We start from the raw sequence: 26,974 nt of genomic DNA, 5'->3' as shown, positions 1-26,974 counted from the left end.
ATATACGCGTGAGCATACCATGTCGATACGTGACGTATATCGAAGGGTAGAGGGTATACCTTACCCGTAACCTGACACAATTAGCTTTTGATTAATCAATGGTGCTGATTGAAATTTATTTAGTCTCAAAAGAATTATAGAAAAAAAAACAGTAAATTGTTGTTTGGGCCACTTTGGATACTCTAAAACTAATCCGTTTACTTTGGATTGGGCACGTTTGCCATTTTCTCGGTTTGGACCATGCGTATAGGTAAGGAAGTTGACTGTTATACCGATACCGATTCAATTGAGGTTGTTAATGGATACCATTAAAGTTGTTCCAAACCGAGAAAATGATAAAGTCACCTAGTATAAAGTGAAAAGATTGGTTAACTAAGTGTGATCCAAAGTGAAACTTGGATAATAAAACATGGCTAATTTACTCGGAAAAAAGAATTCATGGCTAACTAAACTTGGAAGATGGATGGATATTTCAGCGTTAAATGAAGTCAGTGGACGGTCCAGATCGATCAGAGGAAAGAGAGGGCCTCGGACTACTACTCCTCCTATATCACTGGTTCTTTCTTGCAAAGTAAGTCGAACACAAAAGAAGGGGAGAAGGGGAAGGATAGATAGATCGCCGCCGCCGCCGTCGTCTCCGCCCCTCTCCAGCCACCAGATCCAGCGACCATGGGGCAGGGCACCCCGGGAGGCATGGGCAAGCAGGGCGGCGCCCCCGGCGACCGCAAGCCTGGCGGCGACGGCGACAAGAAGGACCGCAAGTTCGAGCCCCCCGCCGCCCCCTCCCGCGTCGGCCGCAAGCAGCGCAAGCAGAAGGGCCCCGAGGCGGCCGCTCGCCTCCCCAACGTCGCCCCTCTCTCCAAGTGCCGCCTCCGCCTCCTCAAGCTCGAGCGGGTCAAGGACTACCTCCTCATGGAGGAGGAGTTCGTCGCCGCCCAGGAGCGCCTCCGCCCCACCGAGGACAAGACCGAGGAGGACCGATCCAAGGTCGACGACCTCCGCGGCACCCCCATGAGCGTCGGATCCCTCGAGGAGATCATCGACGAGAGCCATGCCATCGTCTCCTCCTCCGTCGGCCCCGAGTACTACGTCGGCATCCTCTCCTTCGTCGACAAGGACCAGCTCGAGCCCGGCTGCTCCATCCTCATGCACAACAAGGTACTACTGCTCACCCCCCATCGCTTTCCGCATCGATCTACTTCGGTTCATACACATACTTTAGGCCGGCCTCTTCCACATAATCAAAAGTATTAAGATCTATCTATCCCCATTAGTTGCCTACAATTGGGGATTTGCGTTCAAATCAGGTGGATTTCACTTGCTCAAAATGTGGACATATATAAACTTCTGAAACACCTGATTTTCCGGACTATAAGCATAACGACAACATACGGAATTGGGGATATTATATTTTATATTGTTGAACTGATAATTCATTCAGTAGAACATCATACTATATGTTTTATTATGGATCTGGGATGTGATTGAATTGAGTTTTTCTGCGATTTATACGGCATGGGCATAGGAAGACTGAAAGGTTAAATGATTTTCTTCTTTTTTTTTAAATAAAAAAAGTTCCAGGAGAACTGATCATGAGTGATTACAAGATGATGATACAAACACCATTTGTCTCACTGGTCACTGCCCAAACTTCTTGTTTTTTTTTGTTTGGCAATTTGTTTTCATGAACCAGATGGCTGTCAGATGCCAATGCTTGTATAAGGCTGCTTTTCAGGTGTAAACAAACATCCTCTTGTTTCTACGACGTGTTTGCAGTCTCCTATTCTGCTGCCTGTCTCTTAGGCTAGTCTATGCTATATGATATATCGATGAGCCATGTAGAAGGCTGAGCTAGTTTCAACTGTAGAACATTGAACCACCTTAATGTCCTTTCATTAAAGGTTTCTTCGATACCCAGTTGTTTCACACAGTGAAGAACCACAGAGCATTAAGATCCCTCCCCATTTGGTTGATTGGTATTGAGGATAATTTCTGCTCAGACCAGGTGGATTTGGCTTTCTTTTGGTCTAATCTAAATTTATCGAATCTGTGGCTAAACTAAACTTAAATCTTATCAGTTATCATGCTGTCCTTCTGAAAATTTGTACACCCAATTTTCACAAAAACCTTACACTTGCACATATGAACTTCTGTAAACTTTGATACATGATTTTTCACACTAGAAGCATAGCAAGGACATGGGGATTGGGGTTTTGATTGTTTATATCGTTGAGCTGATAATTCAGTACAGCATCATACTCCCTCCGTCCCATAAAAAAATCAACTCCTAGCATCCCGAGGTGGAATTAGTGGAGATGGAGAATGACTAAAATGCCCTTAATCATTGGAAAAAGTAGTAAGAGTGATAGGTAGGTAAAGGGTATTGAAGGGATAAAACTTCTTGTTTTAAAATGAGCTGAGGGTAGGTAGAATGATAAAAGTTGGTTTTTTGTGGGGCAAAATTCGAACTCTAGAAGTTGAGTTATTTTGGGACGGAGGGTGTATCTGTTTTGTTCTGGAACTAGAATGTGACTGAAAGTCATGTGTTTCTGGCATTCTGTGATTTGTTTGGCACTGCCTGTAGAAAGACTGAAAGATTAAGGCTTTTCCTTTTTGAAATCCGGGAGAACGGATTATGAATTATGACAAGGTGATAATCCAAACACCAGATATCTCACTGCCCAAACTTGTTCTTTTTGGGGGGCAACTGTTGTGTTATGAACCTGATGATTGTCATACAAATGCATCTATATGGGTATATTTTGGGTGCAAAGCAACCTTCTGCTGTTTCTATGATGCCTTTGAAGTATATTATTCTTCTGCTTCTATCTTAGGCTAGATGTGTTATGATATTTTGAGGAGCAATACAGAAAGCTACTTTTCAACTATAGAACATTAAACCATCTTCATACTATGCTGTGATTATACTTCCTCCGTTTCATATTATAAGACTTTCTAGCATTGCCCACATTAATATATATTAATGAATCTAGACATATATGTGTGCCTAGATTCATTAACATCTATATGAATGTGGGCAATGCTAAAAAGTCTTATAACCTGAAACGGAGGTAGTATTATACATTTCCATAGATATGAATATCATTTTCTTATGATCGAATAAGTGACTCAACCGTACATCCATGTGGCTAGTAATTTTAATGCTCTAGCAAGCTTGCTCACTAAATCCCTATTTCCAGGTTCTGTCTGTGGTCGGAATTTTGCAAGATGAAGTTGATCCTATGGTTTCTGTGATGAAAGTGGAGAAAGCTCCGCTGGAATCCTATGCTGACATTGGTGGGCTAGATGCTCAGATCCAAGAAATCAAAGAGGCAGTTGAGCTTCCTTTGACCCATCCTGAGCTATATGAAGACATTGGCATCAGGCCACCCAAGGGAGTCATATTATACGGAGAACCTGGAACAGGGAAGACACTACTTGCCAAGGTTAGTGTTCTGGTTTGCGTATTGGGAGTCAATATAGCTTATGGCAGTAATGCAGGCTTCAGCCCTCCATTTATGGCTTGTAATAATTAAGCAAAGCATTGCACTATTTGTCATTCTGTACCTCTCAGTTCTCTGACCACTGATTACTTGCATTGTTGTTGCAGGCTGTTGCTAACTCCACATCCGCAACTTTCTTGCGTGTTGTTGGAAGTGAGCTTATTCAAAAGTATCTTGGTGATGGTCCCAAACTAGTCAGGGAACTGTTCAGAGTTGCTGATGAGCTTTCTCCCTCAATAGTCTTTATCGATGAGATTGATGCTGTTGGAACAAAGAGGTACGATGCTCATTCAGGAGGGGAGCGTGAGATTCAGAGAACTATGTTGGAGCTTCTTAACCAGTTAGATGGTTTTGACTCTCGTGGTGATGTCAAAGTTATACTAGCAACAAATCGCATCGAAAGTCTTGATCCAGCATTGCTACGCCCTGGTCGCATAGATCGGAAGATAGAATTTCCTCTGCCAGATATTAAAACTAGGCGGCGCATCTTCCAGGTAAATATCCATTAGTATCTTTTAGAACTTCAGAATGCATGATAACTGATAAGCAGTTCCTTTGGTTCTCATGAATGTTGTGAATCGTGCAGATACACACATCTAAGATGACATTGGCAGATGATGTGAACCTGGAAGAGTTTGTCATGACCAAGGATGAGTTTTCCGGTGCTGATATCAAAGCAATATGTACTGAAGCTGGACTTCTTGCTTTGAGAGAACGCCGAATGAAGGTATGAGTGAACCTTTTTGTCTCTAATTGAAATAATCAAACCTTTTATGAGAGCCCAATTTAGACCGTTTTGTCTACTGACCTATATACCAAACAATGTCATTTTTAGTTTTTCTATATGAGTATGTGATACAGTCATACAGATAACTAGATTTTTATTTCATTATCAGCTCGACCTTTCAGCGAGATCATTATGTTTTGCTCTGAGCTTTTATAATGTGCTCGCTCATTGATTATGTCTGGAAGAAACAATTTGCATGGTCCTCACTTCCACATTCTTACCGTGGTGTGCTGTTTTATGATTTCACAGGTGACACATGCTGACTTCAAGAAGGCAAAGGAGAAGGTGATGTTCAAGAAGAAGGAAGGTGTGCCGGAGGGTCTTTACATGTGATGTGCTCACTGGTCGCCAGTGACGGGGTGGGTAACCTTGTAGGACGAATATATATTTGATTTATCACATAGGCTATGCTGCCTTGGTTTGTAAAATACTTGTGAAATTTGTTTTGTTACTTCTTGGGATGGAGTTGGATAGAACAAATTGCATTTCTCATGATTTGCCTTCTCAAGTACTGCACTGAATAATGAACTGTGGCTAATGTAAATCGCATTGGGGTCGTCACGATCGCGGCATGCTGAGCCTGAGATTGATTGAAGGGAGCAGCGTCAATGATACACGGTTTGCCCTCACGCTAGTGATGTTATAAAGTTCAGTGTAGGCGAGAACTTCCCAAAACTGATAGCAGGTTTACATGCTCTAAAAGTTAGAACGGCTGGTAAACAAGATATCATTATCATTTTCTGCTTAAAGAAGGTATCACCGGCAATTTTTCTGTACAACAGCATATTTTTTTCTGCTAAAGAAGGTATCATTGGCATTTTTCCGCACAACAGCACTGGGGATTTTCTCCCCTTTTATTTCCATGACTTCATCAGTGAAGCTTGGCGTTGATTGGCACCACCAACCATCGTAGTGCAACTCAATAATATCTTCAGAGTACATATACTTTTCTTGCTTCATACTCTTACATAATATTCTATCCACTTAAGTCATGCTGATCTTCATGTACAGTTAAGTTACTACTCCCTCCGTTTCAAAATGTTTGACACCGTTGACTTTTTAGTACGTGTTTGACCATTCGTCTTATTCAAAAAATTTAAGTAATTATTTATTCTTTTCATATTATTTGATTCATTGTTAAATATACTTTTATGTACACATATAATTTTACATATTTCATAAATTTTTTTAATAAGACGAACGGTCAAATATGTGCTAAAAAGTCAATGGTGTCAAACATTTTGAAACGGAGGGAGTACAATAGTCTCGAGCTATTTACGTAAGGACAACTAGAATGTACTCTTCAATTTCAGCATCAAATATAACAGCTCTTGCTAGTTCGCTACGGATTGTTTGCTACCCATACTTTGGCACCGAGAGAGAGGAAATGCAATTGCTTCAACTTCACTGCCTGCATTTGCTTAATGTTTTAGTCTCCCTTTGCAAAGTTCAACGAATGACTTGACTTCTCGCATCGACGAATCAGTCACTGTCACTCCAGCTAACCTCACTGTCAATGTCGTAGTTTTCTGCGTGAGCCTGTTTTACAATGAAGTATCATGGTAAGTTGTTGACAAGAGCTGTTCATTTAGTAACCGTAGTTGAATCATTCTTACCTGACGAATGTGATCAACCCTCTGCAAGATTGTAGCCACTTTTGTGTTCCTGTGATCAACTGTCACATTTGAGCCTCTTTCAAGGGCAGGCTTCAGATCGCAAGACTGACAAAAAGTACACGCCTTTGTCAGAATAATCTAATGTAAGTAGTATTAGTTGCAGGAAATTAGGAAAACGATTAAAGGTTGCCATTGCCGTGCACCACCTTGGCGTTTATTTGTTCAGGTAATTTGCGTATCTCTCCTGAAAGCCTTCTTGAAGGATATATCAAACCTGGAGCCGTTCTTACCTGCAAACATCAGGTAAGTTTTGTGCTTAATGTACAGGTCTGCTTGCAGTTGCAGAAAGAAAAGCAAGAAATAATAAAAGAAAAAGGGAAAAAAGAAACTGTACCGTGCTTCTATCTTGGACTCCAACCTGAAGTATAGAATATTTAGGCCTTGGCACCGGAGGAGGGTTCATCTTTGTTAGCTGTTCTACTGCAGAGAAAAAAACACTTTCTACGTGCACATTAGTATTGCTCTCTCTGTCAGTAGGATGATCCAGTGAGTTGTGCACATCAATCTGTGGTCCATTGCTATAGATAGGCCCTTCTGTGGTGGCCCTGAGATTATTCTTGTTGTTGCAATCAGAATCTCCATTACCAGTTTGGTGTATTTCTTCTCGTTGAGGTTGTATTTCTGAATGTTGTTCAGGCGGAGACTCGTCTGACTGTACCGTAGGCTCACAGACCTCCTCCGTAGTCTTCAGAATTTCACCTTCTGAAGGCTGAATGATATCCTTTTCTTGATGATTAATTTCTTCAGAATCCTTCCCAGGGAACCCATATCTGCAGATTCCATTTCTAATCGAGATAACAGCTGCAGATTTAATATCAGAAGCTGATGTCTGGGCTATCTCAGCGTGTGAAGCCAGGATGCCGAAATGGCCTCTCGCCTGAACATTGTCAGTTTCCAGCTGCTTTCTTACCGGATGCGAATAGCTTCTTCCAGCTGCATGGTTTGGTACCGCTGGTGATTGTGGCCTAAGTGTTTTAAGTCTTGGAGATGATGCAACCCTTGATCCTGAATGAACCTTGATTGATGATAACCACTGCATCGGAGGGAGTGGCGGCACCATATCTTTCCCAGGACCTTCACGCTCTAGTTGAGAAAATCTTGTAGTGCTGCAGACCTGCGGAACGGGAGAACCATTTCGTTCCTGACGTACAACAGATTGATGCAGTTCTTCATCCAACAATTTGTCATAAGATGCTTCAGATGCATCGTCAGAGTGCTCCTGTTTGCTTTTCTTATCCGATGCAACTTCAGCAAGTGCAGGAACATCTTCAGAAGAAGCTCTCGTGGCGTGCATATACCTACGCTCTGTTGATACGTGACGAAAGGGAGCGTCAGGAGATGGATGCTCACCGTTTTCACTTGCGAGCAGTTCCTCTCTGTTGATTGATCCCATGCCATTGGAATCGTTGTCTCGAATGTTGTTGCATTTCAGCTCAAGAATCTTGCTAGTCATGTTCCGGAAGGAATCTGCCACTGACAGTGGATGTGGATCTTGCTTCTTTCTGAAGAGCTTCCTGGGAAAACTGCTGACCCTTGAGGCGATGAACTCCATGCCACCTCTATACTTTGACCTCACAGCCTTCTTGTAGGTGTTGGAATCGTCCTTACAATTGCCATTGTTGGTTGCACCAATGGCATCATTCGGAGTGACATGATTGACGAATCCATTGTTGTTGTTACAACTGTAGTGAGGCATTTCTTCTGCTATCTGATCATGCTGAATATTATGTGCATTTGGAGAGAGCCATGCCTCGAATGAACTAGTCCTCTCGAGCTCCAAGTTCCTCTCTTCACTGACTGAATCTGTACCTGTTGTGCTTGCTCCGATGTCTTGTGTCACCTTGATGCTTGATTCAGGCGAACAGTTTGAAGATATGTTCAGCTCAGATGAAGAAGTCTCGTTCTGAAAGTTGTGCATTTGAGGCATGGGGCTTCCATTCGTCTGTCGATATTTCAGTTGTCGGAACATGGATAGGAATCCATGAGATGCGTCCATTTCAGGCCTGAAAAGAGCACGTTTGGTTGATAAATGAATACCAGGAGAAGATTGATGAGAGAAAAAACAAAGAGGGGAAGGGAAAATGTGGGTTACATAGAGTCACTGCACTGGGATGCCTTCTGAGGCCTGGAGTTGTCTGAATCTGAACACTGAAATGTAGGTTTGGTTTCCTGAAGAAAGGAAAGAAGCACCTGTCAATCTATTGTTGCAATATTATCTCTGTTATGTGTATGTATATTCAAAATGCTTGTGCATTTCAATTTTGCTAGTAGCAACACAGCCAAGACACATGTTTATAAAGCTTAGGACAGAATGTGAAGACAGTCGTATCTTTTCTCTAACTCTTGAGTGACAGCAACCAAAATATGGAGTCTGGAAATGGTATGAGTCTCTGTTTTAAAATAAATAAATAAATAAATAAATAAATAAAAATATGGAGCATATTGTTACCAGTAGTAGCTTTGGAGGTTGTTTTGCCATGTGGATGCGTTGGTGGATTAGTTTGGTAGAGCAGGCAGAGTGAGAGGTGAAGAATGAAGGATTAGTGTATCTCTTCAAGCAGGCACCCTCGCCGTCAGCATCGTACCTATTTAGTGAGAGCGATTAATCAACAGAGAGTTGCATATGCCAGTTGAGGAATTATGGATCCTTGGTAGATTAATTAAGTACTAGTAATACGAGGGACAGTAATACTTGTCAAGGAGGGACAGATTGGGTGGCCCTCTGCATCTGTGGATGCGGTCAAAGATAATGGTAGGCAAGCTGTTGTTTCCTCCTGCAACGAGCCCCTGCTTCAGAATGAGATTTGCGCGCCAATGGACACGGCCTGCGACACAAATGCAAGATACAATTACTCTAATTCAGTGGTTGTGCGCCATATGACAGAAGCTGGTCCATTATGTAAAAGAGTAATAGAAATCTTAATTTGAACTCCGGCCGGCTGGTTAGCTGGCTGAACAGATGGAGTAGCATATGTATGCAGTACCTATGTTGGAAGCAACGAAGAGGTAGTAATCTTTGTGACAGAAGAAGGAAGAAGAAGAATCTTGTGGTGCTGCTACTGCTGGTGGTGCTGCGTGATCGAGGTGGTTGAGGCGCAGCGCGAGTTGGCGTCGTCGTGTGGATAGAGCCATGACTTGGTCGTGCATGCCTTGGAACACCTCCGCCGCCAGCCTGACGATTATATCAGCATGCATGCATGATTATTATTCATGCAAATATCTACTAGTGTAGTGTAAAAATTAGCAAGATGGAAGAGTAAGTGATTAGAAGAACACTAGTACGTACTGCGCGAGGTCTCCGAGCTGGCGGAGGATGGCGACGAAGCCATCGACGACGACCACACCACCGTCGTCGTCGTTGCCTCTGCCTCTGCCACCCATCCTCAATTCCTCCTCAACCCGGTCCCGGCCGCCGCATAGTCATAGATAGATATAGATGAAAAATTTCCTCCTCCACTTCTCCCGGCCCCCTACTACTTAATTACTGCATGATCTGTACTATCTAAGCTAGCTACTGGAGTAGTACAAACTACTCCAACTTGCTTAATTTGGCTCTCTTTAACTAACTAAGCAAACCTAGCTGTCAGCTGCGCATGCATGAATTAGCTAGCATGAAGGTGGATTATATTGAATGGGAGGGAGCTGCATGAAGAAGCTAAGCTGAATTATTTGCTACTCCTACTCCACAGCGAGGAACCTTTGCATCGGTGTTTCGTTTCGTCGGAATGAAGATACCACAACTGACAGTATACCATGACGTTGTTGTTGTTGTTGTTGGTATTGGTAACCACCGATCGATGGTACACTTCTGTACCGTACCAGTCATGCTAGCTAGTCAGTTAGTACTAACTACATGCTCCGTACTAGGAGTAACTAATTGGTAAAATTGGTTATATAACATCAAAAGTTCACTTTTTTTTATAGTACCAATTTTGTCTTTGTTTTTACTAGTTAAAACTAGTTTTTTAAGGTAAGAGGGGAGTAATAAGCTAGCTAGCTGTAACTTTATTATATACTATCTGAGATCAGATCTATCCCTGAGTACGTCGACATGGATGGATGGTTACGAACATGACAAATCTGATTCACAGGCAGATGGATCGGCTGCACGCATCAAGACAAGATCAGTTAAACATAGTATACAGGATGGATGGACCGGCTGGACATGCATGCATATGCAGGTAATAATAAGTCACTGCTACTTAATTTGCTAGCTAGCTACCTGTATACCTCAGTGATCGTGAACACCAACTACACCCTTTTTCTTCATATTATTTTAGTACTTCTTTTCAAGGATATGCATAAGCTTTGTGTATCTTTGTATTAATTTGATGGTTTTATTAGCAAACTGCACAAGTGTAGAAAAAGAGAGGGGAAAAAAAAGAAAAACAAGGCAATATCGGTCGATCATTTAGTATTTTAGCAAGAGGCGCAAATTAATCCAAAAGGCCCAGTTTAGTTTCCACACAAAAATTTTACACCCTGTCGCATCGAACATTTGAACACATGCATGAAGTATTCAATATAGGCTAAAAAATAACTAAGTACTTAGATTGCGATTACTTAATTTACGAGATAAATCTTTTAAACCTAATTGCTCCACATCTCTCCGTGCTTCCATCCGAACACATGCTGCGTGCACGCGCCCCCCACCTTGAGTAGAACCACCATGAGGAGAGAAGCGCAACAATTCGCTAGCAGAAGGTGCCGGGCAACCGGCTCCGTCGGCTAGGACACCAGAGGCACCAACACATGATGACAATGTTGGTCTCAAAGTAGCAAGATGATACTTGTAGCAAACACCAGGAAATGGAAAATTGAATCCAAAGGAGATCGATGAGTGGAATCGAGTAGAGGAGAGAAGGTGCTAGCGGCAGACGGCTCGTCAACCGGCCAAGCAGCAGGCCTATATGACTTCTCACCATGCCTTGATACCTGGTACCAATAGGGTATTTGGCTGGTACCTATAGGTTGGTACTAGAGGTACCAAACGGCCTGATACCTTAGACATACCGACAAGGATAACACGCTATACACGATGTATCTGGGCACAATGACGATGAGCAGCGGAGCTCATGATGGTCGATGTCTTTCCGAATAGCCTTTTCACTAGTTATCGTTCTATCGCCATGGGAGCCAGATCCAGTGCGCACGAAGCAATTGTGGAGTGAGAATGTAGGTGGATGAGTAGGGTCCTGCGAGGAAAGGGAGCAACGATGAGCTATTTTTGCTGGCTCGAAGGAGGGAAAGGACATGAAGAACGAGGACAGTGGAGACGCAAGGTGGAGAGCAACTGTGGCGCCCGTTCCGTCGTGGCGCCTAGCGAGAAAATTAAATTCTTAAAAACCCTAATTGCAAAATTTGTTCTTTGAGTGTTGTCAAGCATCCGTGCCATTCCGGATCTCAAAATCCCCGATCTATCGTCAAATTCAAATCCCGAATCCAAATCCTTCCCAAATCAAATTCCTCCGCAAAAGTCTAATATGCCTCCCCGTCGTTTGGTGGGCCGATTCTCTCTCTCAGCCTGCTCTCTCTCCTCCCCTCAGCTCCGTCTCTCTCTCCCTCGCTCTGCCCGTGCGTCGCACGCGCGCGTGCGCGTGCGCCGAGCCGAGCGCTCTCCCCTCTCTCGCTCTCTCTCCCCGCTCCATCCCTGACGAGCTCCCCGCCCGCAATTTCGAACCCGCGCGCCGTTGCTTCGCGCGCGCGCCCGCGCGGTCGCCGCCGTCGTCAGCCGCCTACTACCCGTGCCTGCGCCGTCCGGCCCCGCGCCCTGCCGAGCCAGCGCGCGTGCCCGAGCCGCGCCGCCCGCATCCGTCCAAAAACCGGAGACAGCGCCTCCCGCTCCCATCTCTCTCCCTCCCCAAATCAGCATGGCTCGAGCTCCCTTTCTCCCCCTCCGTTTTCCCCGTTCCTCTCTCGGCCCGGCCTCTGTTTCTCCCGCTCGGTTCCAGCGCCATGGACAGGGAGGAGCGCCTAACGCCGAGCCATCGCCCATGCCGTTTGACCCCGCGCCCGTGAGCCCGTTTCTTCCCCTCGAAACTCTCTCGCCCCAGTACCGCTCGAGGTCGGTTTCCTCTCCTCCCAAACCGACATAACCACCCCATAAAAGCCGCCCCTCCCCCTCTCGCTCGATTCCCCTGTTTCGCTCCAAGCCGCCGCGCCATTGCCGCCTCGCCCGTGCCCTGCTTGCCGTCGCCTTCCACCGTCGCGTGTGCCAGAGGAGCCGGTGCGCGCTAGGAACCGAAGGGGACTCCGGGCACACGTCTTCCTCCTCTTCCCCGGCCCGAGGCCGGAGCGATCACGCCCCGCGCCGTCGGCCATCGTCACTGCGCCCTTCACCCCGTCGCGGTAGTGCACTCCCCGTTCTCCCTCCTCGTTCCTCCTCCTCCCCCTAGCTTTCGGTAGTAGCACGAGTAGACCCCCCGTAGTCAGCTGGCGCCGCCCCAAGCCTTGCCGCCGCCCGCTGTGTGCTCGCCGCCGTCGCCGCCCGAGCTCGGTAGCGCCTCTCGTCGCCGGCCTCCCTCGGTGCGTTTCTGTTGACAGAAAACACGAGGCCTGGGAGATCTGCTTAACTCCAGTGCAGGTCCAAAGCTCGTCTTCGAATGTATGAGCGTGCCAGTTGATTTGATCCTGTAATCAATAAGAAATAGAAGCAAAGAAACCGCAGTTAAATCTATAAATGATAGCCGATCGGCTAGGTGCCGATGACATATCATTTATCTTTGAGCCGATGTCATATATGTATCGATCGGCAGTCATTAATAAATAAGGAAGGACTGAATCTACTCGATCGGCTGCAGATATTACCAATATATAATCTTTATAGCAATATATACTTAAATCAAGTGATTGGGATAGATCGGTCGCCATGCCGAGACAGTATAAATCACTTAGATCGAAATATATATTAATAACGAGACTATATACGTTCATAGCATAGCCGATAAGATAGATCTAGCATGTATTGGCTAATACTCCGATACCATTCTATATTAAGATATTAAAGCAAGTAGAATATACTAAACAAAAGCCTAATATACTTAAATGCAGCAAGATCTTAACGTAAAGGGCAGATTTAACATGTCAATCAAGCATATAGGATAAAAAGTAGTTAAATCAGGTAAGATCGGCTGAAACTCCGATACTACCCTAATCAGCAACCAAGAAGCGGGCTAGAGATGGAGATTCTAATCACGACTCATAAGATCAAACTTAACTGATGCAGCTATAAGTATGAAAAGAAGGACAATATCTAGACAATCAAGCTGTTGGATGTGTCATAGAGTGGTAGATATCCTATATAATGTAAGTCAACATCGGTATTTAACCTAATCGGCTGCCTTCTATTGACGGATGTTAGCCGATTGTAGGTTGGATATCAATATTGCCAAGGATTATGTAGGATATATGATAACTCGACGAATTACATAAACAAGATTAGAGTGTCATAAAGATGGAAGCACTAATCCCGAGAACGCAAACTGCCATAACAAGTTTTACCTCTTGTTGAAGATCGAAACCGATGCAGCTCAACCCGAAAGTAAGAACTCGTCGAAATAAAACTAAAGCAAAAAAGGGTGGCGATGCGCCGAGATTGTATTGAACATGTGTGTTAAAAGTTACATAGGGCTCGGGCCTATTTATACCCGAAAATTACAAGATATGTCCATAACGGACACGACTACTATCTCTAACAAACTCTAAGATACCATAAGTCTTTGCGGCAGACTTTTGCCCAAGCATATCTCGAAGGAAATTACATAAAACATCCTAATTAATAGATACAATTGCCTTCTCAGGACTCTATCCATGTGCGGCAATCACCTTGAAGCACCTCAATTCAACCCGATGTCATACATCAAGTTCCATTGTTGGAATCGGCTGCATCGACTTACCTAGCCCGACTCAGACCCAACCGATCCTAATTGTAGCCGATCTGGACTCCAGCCGATTCCTGCTCTGTTTCTGAACTTGATCTCCGCCTCCGACTTTGCTTCGATCTAATCTTCTTTCCCGATGCCGATATTACCAAATTTGGTTGTTAACAATTTCCTCCTAATCCAGCGCAAGGAATGGATTCCCGGAGTCGCGTAGATGCTCTAGTGCGAAGGAATCGAACTCCCGTCGCGCCGTCGCCATTTCCCCCTTCTCTTGCCGCCGGTTGCCGCCGCCGCAATCCGCCGCCATCGCACTCCCTCCGGCGAATCCGAGCCGTTAGCTTGTCTCCTCTAGTCCCGCGCTACCTCCCGGTGTGCTCGCCCTCGCCCGCATCGCCGTATATCGCCCCGCCGCTCGCCGCCGCCGTTCGCCGTCCGTTCGTGGGCGCTTCGTCGTCTTCCTCTCGCTAGTCCGCGTGGCGGCCACGTAGGTGCCACCTCGACCGCGACCGGGTCAAGCTGACACCGGTCCGCCGCTCCCCTCCGCCCCGCTCGCGCGCGCGGTCCACCGCGAGCCGTGAGGCTGCGCGTGGGCCCGCCGCATCCACATCCCACCACGAACCGCGCGCGTGCACCGCGCCCCCTCCGAACCCTAGCAACGCGTCGCGTGCTCCTCGCTCACGGTGAGTCGAGCCGCCGACAAGCGGGTCCCACTCGGAACCACGCGAGGTACACCCGGCCCATGGGTTCCCCCTCCCTCTCTCCCCGCGCGTGCCCTTGGGCCGCCTTCTCAGGCCGGCCGGCCCATTTAGCTCGGCCGAGCCGCCCTCTCCTCTCGGGCCGCGCCATAGCCACCCGAGGGAAGTCTAATCTCCCTCCCTCCTTCTTTTCTTTTTCAAAAGGGTTTAATTAAATCATTTTTCCTTTAGACCAAAAATCCAATAATCTTAGAAATTCAATAACTTCTCAATCGTACATCCGTTTGACTCCGTTCAACTTCCAAAAATCCTCAAATCTCGAGATCTATCTAATGGCACGCTTAGAGGTCAATAATAGGGCTTTATTTTCGCTGTTTGTTGAGTTGTCCCGTTTTGCGTGTAGTTTCGGAGCCCGAAGACCCGCAGCGCGAGGATTTCGAGGATCAAGCTCAAGATCTCGAGCAAAGCAAGTCACCTTTGAACATCTTGCACCTATGATTTAAATCTAAGTATTTCTTTTACGCAAATATTGCATGAATAGGTTTAACACACGTAATTCGGCCGCGGCTTGCGAGATAGCCTGCCGGCCCCAAATCCTAAATTGCTGCAATTACCCTCCGTGAATTATTGAATACCTAAAACTCCTTTGTCGACTGTTGTGCTTCGATGCATGGTCCTTTGGGCACGGGCATCGGAACACCTCCCCTCAAATTTAAAACATCCAACGATGGGTAAAACTTGGGGTTTTACAAAAGACTTGGAAAAAAACCCGACACCTGGGTCTGTGCTTGCGAACTAAATGAATTTCCAAAATCGCAGACCGGGGGATGTACCGGGAGTACGGTTTCCCGCTCTTGCACTAAGGACCGTTTCCTTGGAATTTCATCCGAACATAAGACAAGTGAGACCACATGGGTGTAATGGGACGCCCCTGGCTGAGTAATTAGCTAATCGGGGGAGCCATGATGCCAAGAGACATGTGGATTCAACGGGGTGGTGCCGGGGAGAACTCCCGGGTTTCCTGGCACAGTATGGTCTGGGACCTAACCTGGTGTTGGTCTGGGACCCCTCTCGTTGGCATATGGTGAACCTGTGTCGGCTTTCGAAATGCCTTGCCATGAAAGCCTCAAGGTCTCCAGACGTGGCCGTTCTGCACGGGCTGGGTGATCCGGGTTAGTAATATCGTGTGGGTAAAGTGTACCCCCTCTGTAGAGGTTATTAAACTGTTCGAACAGCCGTGCCCACGGTCATGGGCGGATATGAGGTGATTCCTAGCGTAGTTTTGTTTGACTACTGCTTGTGAAATTGCTGATGTGGAAAGGGTTCGATGTTTGGAAAAATCTGCGGCTGATGGGATCAGCCAGGCCTAGGTGGCCGTTTGAAAGCTGTTGGCCGGGTGCCAACCTCGATCCAATCAAAGACTGATACATTGCTCATACATTGCTCATACTCCGACCGGACGAGACGCACTGTCTCATCCGTGTCGTTTGAGAAGAACTCACTTAGTTGTTTCAAAATGGAGTTTAAATAAAATCAATTGCATAAACAACAGCCTTTCCTTTAAAGCCTGCATTAAACACTTAATTCCCATACCTTGCTAAGTACTCCTGTACTCACCATTGCTCTACATAAATAATTCCCCTCCCCAGTTGCTGAAGAAGATGAAGTAGATCCCGCTGATGAGGAGTTCTTCCAGGAGCAAGTCGGCTACGATGAGTTTTAGGGTTTCTGCCTAGTTCCTAAGTCGCGCCTGTGATGAATGGTCCAAGTCTTGGCTTCCGCTTTCCCTTTTGTAATGCAGTTGTGAGCTCGGGATATGTCTGTAGCCCAACATGACTGTACCCCTACTCTGTAATAAGGAGACCTCTGTTGCTGTGATAATTTGTCTTCCTGTGATACCAGCACTGTTTCCTGGGACTGGTATCGATTAACAGGTTAATTTAGAGCGTCACGGGCTAGTTCCGTTCGGGGCGTGACAGCAACGGAGGATGAGGAGCTCTTCTAGTGGGTATAAGGATGAGCTTGATGATGAGAGCTTCTGGTGGGATAAGGATGGACCGATAATATCCCGTCCTCACTTCTCAAGATGGGATGCTGTAGGGTATAGTATTTCTGATATTTGGACGTACTACAGACGTATATATAGGCCTGGTTTAGTTCCCAAAATTTTTTTTCCCAAAAATATCACATCGAATCTTTGAACACCCAAATGGAGCATTAAATATAGATAAAAAACTAATTGCACGGTTCGCACGAAAATCGCGAGACGGATATTTTAAGCCCAATTAGTCAATGATTAGCCATAAGTGCTACAGTAACCTGTATGTGCTAATGACAAATTAATTAAGCTTAATAAATTCGTCTCGTGGTTTCCAGGCGAGCTGTGAAATTAGTTTTTTTTATTCCTGTTTGAAAACTCATTCAACATTCGATCAAACGTTCGATGTAACATAAAAAAATTTTCTATTCACCAACTAAACAAGGCCATATATATGCCTGTTGTGTAGCGTATGGTATGTTTTATTTGCACATGGCATGGGCCGGCCATTGTCGAAAGAAAAAGGCGCGCGCGCGTACGTAGGAACGTGTTGGCTTGCCTTAATTGTTTTAGTTTGGGCCCAAAGAAATTAAGCACAAAAGTATGCATTTGAATATGGGCCGGCAGATATATATTTTTCGCCGGAACCATATATATGTATATGGGCTGATTTGAATGAACGACGTACGTGCGTCATATATAATTGCTGCATACATACACGTATATACATTACATATGTACAGTAGTATATACGGAGTACTAGTATGTGGCATGCGCACGCACGACACGAGGCTAATTAAACTAGCTAGCTGAAGTAGCTACTATATACTCATATACTACTGTACTGTACTGTCTTTCTCACTTGCGTAGTCAGCCCTGCGTGCAGTTACTACGTATACTATGCATCAGTACTAATTCTGCATATATACTGTATATGCTATGCGGTTAGTATACATGTATATATGCTCTGTACCAATAATTATGCGTATCTACTTGCATAATAAGCTAGGTCTACAGTTCACCTGAAAAATTTACTCATGTTAGGAGTAGCTAGCAAGTATATTAACTACCCATGCATCCAGCCAAGCCTGAAGCATTATTAGCTTTGTTTTCAATTATATACGATGTTCTAAAATAATACGTATACACTGCATGACTATTAATTTTTAAATATATATAAGTTTGATCATTTATCTCTTTCAAAAAGTTATCTAATTACCGTTTGTTTTGTTATGATTTATTTTACAATTACAAGTAATTTAACTTGATTAATAGACGATCGATCAATAGACATTTTAATATGCTATATATGCATATACTACGTACTGTACCTATTATCTACTCTCCCTTCATTCTAAAATAATTTTACTTTTGTACATAACTCTGAAATTCACATGAAGAATAAACTTATTTTGAAATGGATATAATATTGAATTATAACACATTGATTCGAATATATTTGAGCTTATTTTGTGTTGTAACACGAAAACACTATAAAAAACCGTAATAAAAAGCATTGTCTAAGTTCTTAGCCATATTCCCTCCATTAGGTTTCAATTTTTCCATCACTTATTTAGATTTACTAACATCCACATTTGAATTTGGACTCATATATGAGGCACATACATGGATTCACACATAAATCTATTTAAAACCAAAACATTTTATGATGTGGAAAAAAAACATATATTGTACAGCCAGCGGTAATCCAATAATACCGATCAATTTGTCGGTGTTACTATATCCAAACAACACATATATATCATTGTTAAGTTGTTGTCTTTAGGAAACCAATTAATTAATATAATCCGTTATTAAAGGAATCTTCGTCCCTAGCTAGCTAGCTAGCTCGTGGTCGGAAAATATTCAGTTTGATGGATCACACCTGTAATTAAATTAAGCTAGCTAGCTAGTGCATGACAACCATGCGTGCATGGAGCTCTCAAAAGATACACAAACCTACCGTATATGTGTGTATATGTAGTAGTAATAATTAATCGCGCTGCCTCTCTGTAACTGATCGATACGATGGTCAAAGTGTCTGCTTAATTGCAAAGTTATTTATGTATATGGTGAGATATAGTCGATCTTGTATTTCTCCTGTTGCTTATAACCCAATCGTTTAGCTTAATTAATTTCTGCCCATAAAATGGTCGTAGCTAAACTTATAAGTCCAGCTGAAGATTCGATGCCACGAGCTAGCTATTGTTTTACAGAAAAGCTAGGCAGCATACATGCAACAATAGGCTAACAAGGACATATAAATCTTACTCCCTCTATTTCAATATGCACGACGTGATTGACTTTTTTCCAAAATATTTAATCATTCATTTTATTAAAAATATCATTTATTTTATTGTGATTTTTTTGTCATATTAATTTTTTAAATAAGATAAATAATTAAATGTTTTACGAAAAATCAATGGTATCATACACGTTAAAAAGGAGCTAGTAATTTGATTAGTTACAATAAATTTGGGGTCGATCGACTCCATTTCTTTAGGGATTTAGGTACCATGCATGCATGCATGCACGCGTGCAGATATGCAGGGATCAGATCGACAAGACATCTGGTTAGGTAATACTATATGTGTGTGATACTACTACTTTGCTCAATTTTTTTGACTTTATTAGTTTAACTAATTTCTAACTAACCACTGCAACTAGGAGGCTAATTAATCAAGAGAATGTACAAAGAGGTTATAGGCTAGGCATTAGGTATGTGCCATGTCTATGACATTTACTATCATGTGGAGGCCGGGTTTTATTTTTTTTCTTTGAAAAAAAATTATGGTACTTTGAGAAAATATCTAAAGATATCAAGGTTTTACATTATATAAAATCTCAATTGGTACCAAAAATTACATTGGAAAATATGATATACCTCCTAATATCTTCGCAAGAAGATAAAAACTAAAAGGAAAAGAAGAAAATAACTCACAAGGCCGGCCTAACCGAACTTGTGCGCACCCCTGTCGACAGCAAGATATATGATCTGAAATGGTTGGGAACTATTAGTAGGTAGTTAGGACAGAAAGATCAGCATCGTATATAATTTTAGTAAGCATGTATGTATCATCGATCGATATGATTTGACAGACAGGGCTATGGATGGACCAATGCAATGTGATAGTATTAATTAATTAGCGCGCTAGCCCAATTAAGTTCCGTGCACGGTTCCATTTGACAATGATACTCAATAGCTGTTGCGGCTGAATAGTTTTAGTACTAATTACTTCGTTCTTTTTTGTTTGAGTGCAACGGCTGAAAGAACAAATTAATTTTAACCCCTGTCACTTTTGCTCAATTCCAGTTCAATGAAGAAAATTAGCCAAAGAAAGCCATTTATACCTTAATTTAGCTAAAAGAAAAGATGGACTACATACCGGCTGTTGTTTGTCTTAAACGTACCTCTTCAATATATTGCGTGGGACCTTTGAGCGTGCAAAGGGATGCCATTATCTGGAAGCTCACGTCCAATATATATGGAGTCTACTCGACCAAATCTACATACAGGCTATAATTCATGGGGATGGATAGAAACAATCAACAACCAGACAAACTAGAAATGTTGAGCTTCGCCTAAATGCAAATTCTTCTCATAGTTAATTGTACATAATAGGGTCTGGATGATAGACAAACTACAGAAAAGTGGTTGGACGAACCAATAACAATGTCCTCGGCATTTGCTAAATCAACCCTACAACTGATCGCAAAGTGTAGATTGTCAAAGAGGATTTGGACATAGGTTCAATGATGGACAAATATCGACCTCTGAATTGAAGAGTGGGTTGACTGCTCATCACTGGAGGGTTGGTAGTATAAATTAAATCTTTTGGCTACATGCCTCACATTCCGAGAAAGGCCCTAAAATCAATAATCATCCTGGTGACATGTGAGCTTTGGTGTGAGCGAAATACCAGGATGTCCAGGCATGTTGCTACTACACCAAGCACCATCATTGCCAAGATCAACGAGGAGGCGCAGAATTGGATCATGGCAGGGGCTACAAAGCTCACAGAGATTATCCCCTCTAGCGAGTAGTTCCGTGGTTCCCTCATCCTTTCTTGCGGATCTGTTCTTTTGATATACCCTATAAATTTTACTGTCGCGGCCTTTTTCTCCTTATCTATCATTATAAAAGACAAAGTTTTTACTCTTCCTTAGTAAAAAGAAATAAAAATTGATTCTTTCGGAGACATAGGTTGTTGTCCGAAGAATGAGACGGATTATTGAGGGACGGCATGCAGAAAAGATAGAAAGAAAAGGTGTACATATATACGCGTACAAATCGGTCAGTGTAATGTCTGTCTGATGCATAACTAATAGATAAGAAAAGTTGTCAGCAAAGCATCCATACAACGATATATATGGATGGGTGGGTGCATGTTTGTTTTTTTTCTGTCTCTGTCTCTCTAAAAGCAAAGTAGATACATGCTTGTAAGGATGTTGCATGCGGACAAATAAAAGCATGGCATTGTGATCGATGGATGGAAGCAAGAATTGCAATGGAACATATATATATATATCCTCCCCACCAACCGATGACCGATCGATCCATGGTTGGATGGATATCGGTATATGGACGGATCGATATATACTCCATGTAAGAAGGGACGTACTACATACGTGGCATATATGTCATGGGTCCATGACATATGTGATAGGAGTATATCCATCCACGCATTGTCAATTTGTCATCGATCGATCTCATGCACCTGTACACTAGCTACATGTGTCTCTCTCTCTATATATATACTACCTCCGTCCCAAAATGTTTGACGCCATTGACTTTTTTAAAAATGTTTGACTGTTCGTCTTATTCTTAATTCTTTTAAATAAGACGAACGGTCAAATATGTTTAAAAAAGTCAACGGTGTCAAACATTTAGGGAAGGAGGGAGTATATATACACATACGGCCACGCGCTCGATCGATCGATAACCACCTTGCCTTGCTTGCCTCTCATCAGACGATTGATCGACAAGAGAGAGAAAGAGCTTGCGTCGCAATGACCGCCGTCGACTTGATGCCTGCAGCTGACGACGACAACAACAAGCAGTCATCCACCGGCCTCCTCCACCACCACCAGCTCCCCGCCGCCGCCGACAACGCCATACTACACAATACCAGGCATCCATTCATTTCTACTACTCTAGCTAATTCATTCTTCAATCGATCGATCAGCGCGCGAGTAATTCATTCTTCGATTTGCAGGCGGCTGGAGGGGAAGGTGGCCATCGTCACCGGCGGCTCGCGTGGCATCGGCGAAGCCATCGTAAGGGCCTTCGTTCACCACGGCGCTCTCGTCGTCGTCGCCGACATCGACGACGCCGGGGGCCACGCGCTGGCCGCCGCGCTCGGCCCGCACGCCTGCACCTACGTCCACTGCGACGTGGCCGAGGAGGCCGACGTGGAACGCGCCGTCGCCACCACGCTGGAGCAGCACGGCCGCCTGGACGTGCTGTGCAACAACGCCGGGGTGCTGGGCCGCCAGACGCGCGGCGCCAAGAGCATCGCGTCCCTCGACGCCGCCGAGTTCGCCCGCGTGCTGCGCGTCAACGCGCTGGGCGCCGCCCTCGGAATGAAGCACGCGGCGCGTGCCATGGTGCCCCGCCGCTCCGGGAGCATCGTGTCGGTGGCGAGCGTGGCGGGCGTGCTGGGCGGCCTCGGCCCGCACGCGTACACGGCCTCCAAGCACGCCCTAGTGGGGCTCACCAAGAACGCCGCCTGCGAGCTCGGGGAGCACGGCATCCGCGTCAACTGCATCTCCCCCTTCGGCGTGGCGACGCCGATGCTGGTGAACGCGTGGCGGCAGGGGCAGGGAGGAGATCACGCGGATGAGGATCAGGCGGCGGCGAGCGAGGAGGAGGAGGTGGAGAAGATGGAGGAGATGGTGCGGAGGCTGGCGACGCTCAAGGGGCCGACGCTGCGGGCAGGCGACATCGCGGAGGCGGCGGTGTTCCTGGCCAGCGACGAGTCCAGGTACGTGTCCGGCCACAACCTCGTCGTCGACGGCGGCGTCACCACCTCCAGAAACGTCATCGGCCTCTGAATTGAATCTCTCTCTCTCTCTCTTAGCTAATTACTATTTCAGTTATATATATATATATATATATATATAAGTCCGTGACCGTCCTCATCGATCATATGATGATCGATGGATGTACTCCCGCATGCTCGACTGTGCTGTCTGAAATCTGATGACTGAATTCCAGCACTTGCGCATTGTTGATTATTATGCCAATATTAGTGTGCATCCATGCATGATTTTGCCAATATATATATGATGATGATTGGTCTGATTTGGTGATCTCGATCGTCACGATCGATCTTAATTTGTGTTTAATTAGTTGCAATAGGCAAAATGCGTTGTGTTCGTTGGATGCAAGAGGGATCGAAACGTACTAGCTAGCTACTGCAGCGCACCGTACTTGGTTTCAGTCGTGAGCAAGTAGGACTGTTTTGCATGTTTTTGTACTGTAGTGTGTACTACTACTGTAGCTTAGCTAGATTAGCTACCTGGTGGCCTGTCCTGGAACAGATCTGGAGTAACCAAGAGAGACAGAGAAAGATTGAACACGAGTCGGAGTCGTAGTCGACAAGGGCTGCAGGAGCAGGCAACAGTAGACACTAGTATCTCACTTGGAATAGTAGAGTAGGAGTATTTCTGTTGGACTTGAAAGTCTTGACTTGGGGACACATCACCAGTAGAAAAATGATTCATGCATATGTGTACTGTTCTCATGAACACAACATGCATGCCAGCACTGCTGAAAAATACGAGTAATTGACAAACTACTCTCTACATATTGATAATACTTGTCGTTTTAGATAAGGGTACTGTCAAGATTACGGATAAGCCATACCCTCTATCCTACGACTTATGAAATATACCGATAAGGTATACCTTCACGTGCACGGATCGTTTCCGTATATGCCGTTAGGAATTTATCTCAAATTATGGAAAATATCTCTAAGAGTTAAAGAAACTACCAGAGTCCTATTCGAGGGGGATAGAATCTCTACTATATCGTGCCAGATTACATATCCTCAAGCTTGGCTTGGGGGTCAAGATAATCCATGGTATAAAAGGGGATCTCTAGGGGGTGGTAGGATCCATCGCATCTCATTGAACACACACCCATCAAAGTTTACGAAGCCGGAGTGCACGGAACCAAGTCGCCGGGAGATCTCGTTGAATCTTTCGATTACGATCTTGTCGGTACCATCTGTTTCGACTACTCTCTTTGTAATCTGTTCTCATCGTCATCAATCTCATATAAACTGGACTAGGGCTATTACCTGATAAGGGCCCTAAACCAGTATAATCCTTGTCTTTTGTTTGCTTGATGTCGTACTACGTAGACTCTCGTTCCAACGTATCCCAATACTTAACTCATCCGGTCCGCAAGTATCCCTCGTCGACAGGTACGGTCTTAAAAAACAACTTTGACCATTATTTTCTATTATAATATGTAAAACAGTGTTAATAAATATATGATTTTATTAAAGTACTCCCTCAGTACCATAATATAAGGGATTTTGAGTTTTTGATTGCAACGTTTGACCACTCGTCTTATTTAAATTTTTTTTGAAAATATAAAAAACGAAAAGTTGTGCTTAAAGTACGGTAGATAAAAAAGTAAGTCACAAATAAAATAAATAATAATTTCAAAAAAAATTGAATAAGACGAGTGGTCAAACGTTGTAAGCAAAAATTCAAAATCCCTAATATTATGGGATGGAGGGAGTACTTTTTAAGACCAATTTATACATGTAGTCACTATATTTGAAAGACAAATATTTTAAAAATGATTCATAATCAAATATTCTAAAGTTTGACCTTACCTTATTCAAAACGACAATTATTATCAGCCCGGAGAGAGTAACTAGCTAGCTACCCTTATTCAAAACGATAAGTATTATCAACCCGGAGGGAGTAACTAGCTAATAACTAGCTAACTAGTACTACCACAACAGAACGGACACCAGCTCGATCGATCCATATGCAAGCACTAATGGATGCATGGATATACATATACATATACCACTATATGAGAATATTGGTGATGTTTGTTTTCACTGAAGATAAAGACGAAATTAAGATATAAAGACAAGAAAAACATTAACATGTGGTTAATTGAATTTTTAATTACCACTATAAAGTTGAAAATAGATTTAATTCATATTTTAAAACAACTATATATATACTCTCTCTATTTCAGGTTATAAGATGTTTTGACTTTAGTCAAAATCAAACTGGATCAAGTTTGTAGAAAAAAAAAGTAATATTTTCGGTCCAAGATAAATTTATTATAAAAATATATTTAATTATTAATTTAATAAAACTAATTTGGTAATGTAAATATTACTGTATGTGTTTATAAACTTAGTTAAATTTGAAGCAGTTTGATTTTGACCAAAAGTCAAAAACATATTGTAGCCTGAAACGGGGAGTATATATTAGTTTTTTTTATAAAACACACCGTTTAGAGTAGCAGTTTAAATAAATAATATAAAATGTCGAGGGAGCGTTCAGCGCCAATGGTGGTGTCCGTGTCCAGAAGTAGGGGGACTAGCAGGAGCAGGAGTTGTTATTCTAGTGCAGTATTACGCGCACGTTGCGACCAGCCGTCACATCGATCGACCACAGTTGGAGTAGTTAATTTTTTTCACAGCTCAACTCGCATGTGAGCATCACAGCCAATCAGATGCATGCGTGATGTTACAAGCGCTGACTACTTTAATTATCGAGTGATTAAGTTGTTAATCACTTCTCTACCATGCATGTAGTACATCTATAGTAAAGTGGTAGTACTATACAGAAATAGGTTTAGCCTTGACAGTATACTCCCTCTGGTTCCATATTAATTGACGTTTTGGACAAGGTTGAAGTCAAACTTTTATAACTTAGACAAGGTTGAAGTCAAACTTTTATAACTTAGACTATTAATAACTTTAAAAATATTTAGTTTAAAGAAACTAGAACAACATATATAGATTTGTCTTTTAAAGTACTATAAAAAAGTAAACATGCATTTATTTATTATATATATATTATAATAGAAAAATAAAGTCAAAGATGTATCTCGTAGACCGTGTCATTGTCTAAAACATCAATTAAAATGAAACAGGAGGGAGTATGCAGTACCGTCGATCGAATTAATCACCAGTACTGTAGTAATTGCAGTAGTATATATACTTGATCCAGGTCATGTTATGTCCTCAATCTCACCGCGTCTTTGCTAAATGACTGATAGTACATTGGATTTATGCATGATCTGCTTATAGCTAGCTACCTATCGTTTCATAAATTAATTTACCCTATGCATCTTTCTTCAAAAATAATTTACCCTATGCATGATCTGCCTCTAGCTAGTGCTATTCATAGAGCTCCATCTCGTGCATGCTACATGATCATGCACGGTAGAGTTATTAGTTTTCCTTATTTAGTCTTGATGTACTCATATAATATGATGATCAGGGGCGGATCCAGTAACAAAAAATTAGGGGGGCTCAATTACGCAGTTTCTTCAACCTCTAACCATTTAGGGATCTTTAGTTTATCATTCATAGTAAAAAAATCGAAGGAGGTACTCCGGGAGTATCCATGGGTCTAGGGGGACTTGACTCAAGTCCCCCCCTGCACCCACGTTGGATCCGCCCCTGATGATGATCAATTAGGAATGGAGAGCCGGAGTAGTATTTACTGGAGAAACTATATATAACTCATCATGTAAAGTAAAGTAGTATTATATTTTCAAGAGAAAAAATCCAATGTTCCGTAGATATATAACTACACATGTTAACCATTAGATCTTTTAAGTGTATACCTCTCACAGAACATGACAGCAGTAGTAGAGCACTGTGCTCGATCGTATTACTCTTGTTGTTTTTAGTCGATGCTAGATTATACTACATGCACCCCAAGATTCCCTAACTAAAATTAAGGAAGAAAGCTAAACAAAGTTAACAGAAGTACGTAGTTAGGGCGTGTGCAATAATAAACTGGGCCCTTAAAGATGGAATCGATTTCCAGAATACTGGTCAGTGCATATATATGTATGAGTTCCAAGCCGAAAAATAGGCATGCGGCTACATACATGCATGGAGTACATATTACTTTACTTAAACACCGTGGGAGCGGTGAAAATTTAGAGCGCCATGTCATCGTTTTTTTTCAGAAAAACCCTTTCTCTTTCCGCTAATAGCATGTGCATCCCCATTAACGTGGGCCGTCGGATCGCATGCTAAGGTCGATCTGGCCATCCACGTGTCCCAGCCTGACTACCCTTCCACCATCGTCGGATCATTGGATCGGGAACGGACGGCCTGGATTTGCGAAGAACCCTAGCCACCTTAGCTTCCTTCCCACAGCCTCAGCCGCGCGGCT

General features: G+C 43.4%; 3 protein-coding genes across 3 annotated transcripts; 2 read left to right on the top strand and 1 right to left on the bottom strand.

Moving 5' to 3' along the window:
- The first annotated feature begins 578 nt into the window (after nt 1–578).
- Nucleotides 579–4,851, top strand: LOC4344373 (26S proteasome regulatory subunit 4 homolog). Its single transcript, NM_001403276.1, has 5 exons — nt 579–1,158; nt 3,201–3,446; nt 3,611–3,997; nt 4,090–4,230; nt 4,540–4,851. The coding sequence occupies exons 1-5, from the start codon at nt 670–672 to the stop codon at nt 4,621–4,623; spliced, it is 1,347 nt and encodes a 448-aa protein (NP_001390205.1). The 5' UTR covers nt 579–669; the 3' UTR covers nt 4,624–4,851.
- A 595-nt stretch (nt 4,852–5,446) lies between these two features.
- Nucleotides 5,447–9,667, bottom strand: LOC9267838 (scar-like domain-containing protein WAVE 5). The gene is made up of 9 exons (NM_001403273.1): nt 9,253–9,667; nt 8,951–9,138; nt 8,659–8,791; nt 8,416–8,551; nt 8,059–8,135; nt 6,301–7,969; nt 6,113–6,196; nt 5,907–6,011; nt 5,447–5,829 (listed from the first exon to the last, which is right to left on the bottom strand). Exons 1-9 carry the CDS (start codon nt 9,345–9,347, stop codon nt 5,773–5,775), a joined length of 2,544 nt encoding a protein of 847 aa, NP_001390202.1. The 5' UTR covers nt 9,348–9,667; the 3' UTR covers nt 5,447–5,772.
- An 11,850-nt stretch (nt 9,668–21,517) lies between these two features.
- On the top strand, nt 21,518–22,883 carry LOC4344372 (sex determination protein tasselseed-2). Its single transcript, XM_015790680.3, has 2 exons — nt 21,518–21,711; nt 21,796–22,883. The coding sequence occupies exons 1-2, from the start codon at nt 21,590–21,592 to the stop codon at nt 22,631–22,633; spliced, it is 960 nt and encodes a 319-aa protein (XP_015646166.3). The 5' UTR covers nt 21,518–21,589; the 3' UTR covers nt 22,634–22,883.
- Nucleotides 22,884–26,974: the final 4,091 nt, after the last annotated feature.

This window comes from Oryza sativa, chromosome 7 (genome assembly GCF_034140825.1).
Source record: "Oryza sativa Japonica Group chromosome 7, ASM3414082v1".
NCBI classification, from domain to species: domain Eukaryota; kingdom Viridiplantae; phylum Streptophyta; class Magnoliopsida; order Poales; family Poaceae; genus Oryza; species Oryza sativa.
The sequence above is the reverse complement of the archived record's forward strand: the minus strand, read 5'-3'. Positions and strand labels throughout refer to the sequence as shown.

What these genes read in the sequence shown, in the direction of transcription:
- LOC9267838 (NM_001403273.1), bottom strand. Translation starts at nt 9,347, where the DNA reads ATGGGTGGCAGAGGCAGAGGCAACGACGACGACGGTGGTGTGGTCGTC. An exon ending in GAGTCCAAGATAGAAGCACG is followed by an intron (nt 6,197 to 6,300) that starts GTACAGTTTCTT and finishes TGATGTTTGCAG; the next exon opens with GTAAGAACGGCTCCAGGTTT. An exon ending in CTGAACAAATAAACGCCAAG is followed by an intron (nt 6,012 to 6,112) that starts GTGGTGCACGGC and finishes ACTTTTTGTCAG; the next exon opens with TCTTGCGATCTGAAGCCTGC.
- LOC4344373 (NM_001403276.1), top strand. Translation starts at nt 670, where the DNA reads ATGGGGCAGGGCACCCCGGGAGGCATGGGCAAGCAGGGCGGCGCCCCC. An exon ending in CTAGGCGGCGCATCTTCCAG is followed by an intron (nt 3,998 to 4,089) that starts GTAAATATCCAT and finishes TGAATCGTGCAG; the next exon opens with ATACACACATCTAAGATGAC. An exon ending in TGAGAGAACGCCGAATGAAG is followed by an intron (nt 4,231 to 4,539) that starts GTATGAGTGAAC and finishes ATGATTTCACAG; the next exon opens with GTGACACATGCTGACTTCAA.
- LOC4344372 (XM_015790680.3), top strand. Translation starts at nt 21,590, where the DNA reads ATGACCGCCGTCGACTTGATGCCTGCAGCTGACGACGACAACAACAAG. An exon ending in GCCATACTACACAATACCAG is followed by an intron (nt 21,712 to 21,795) that starts GCATCCATTCAT and finishes TTCGATTTGCAG; the next exon opens with GCGGCTGGAGGGGAAGGTGG.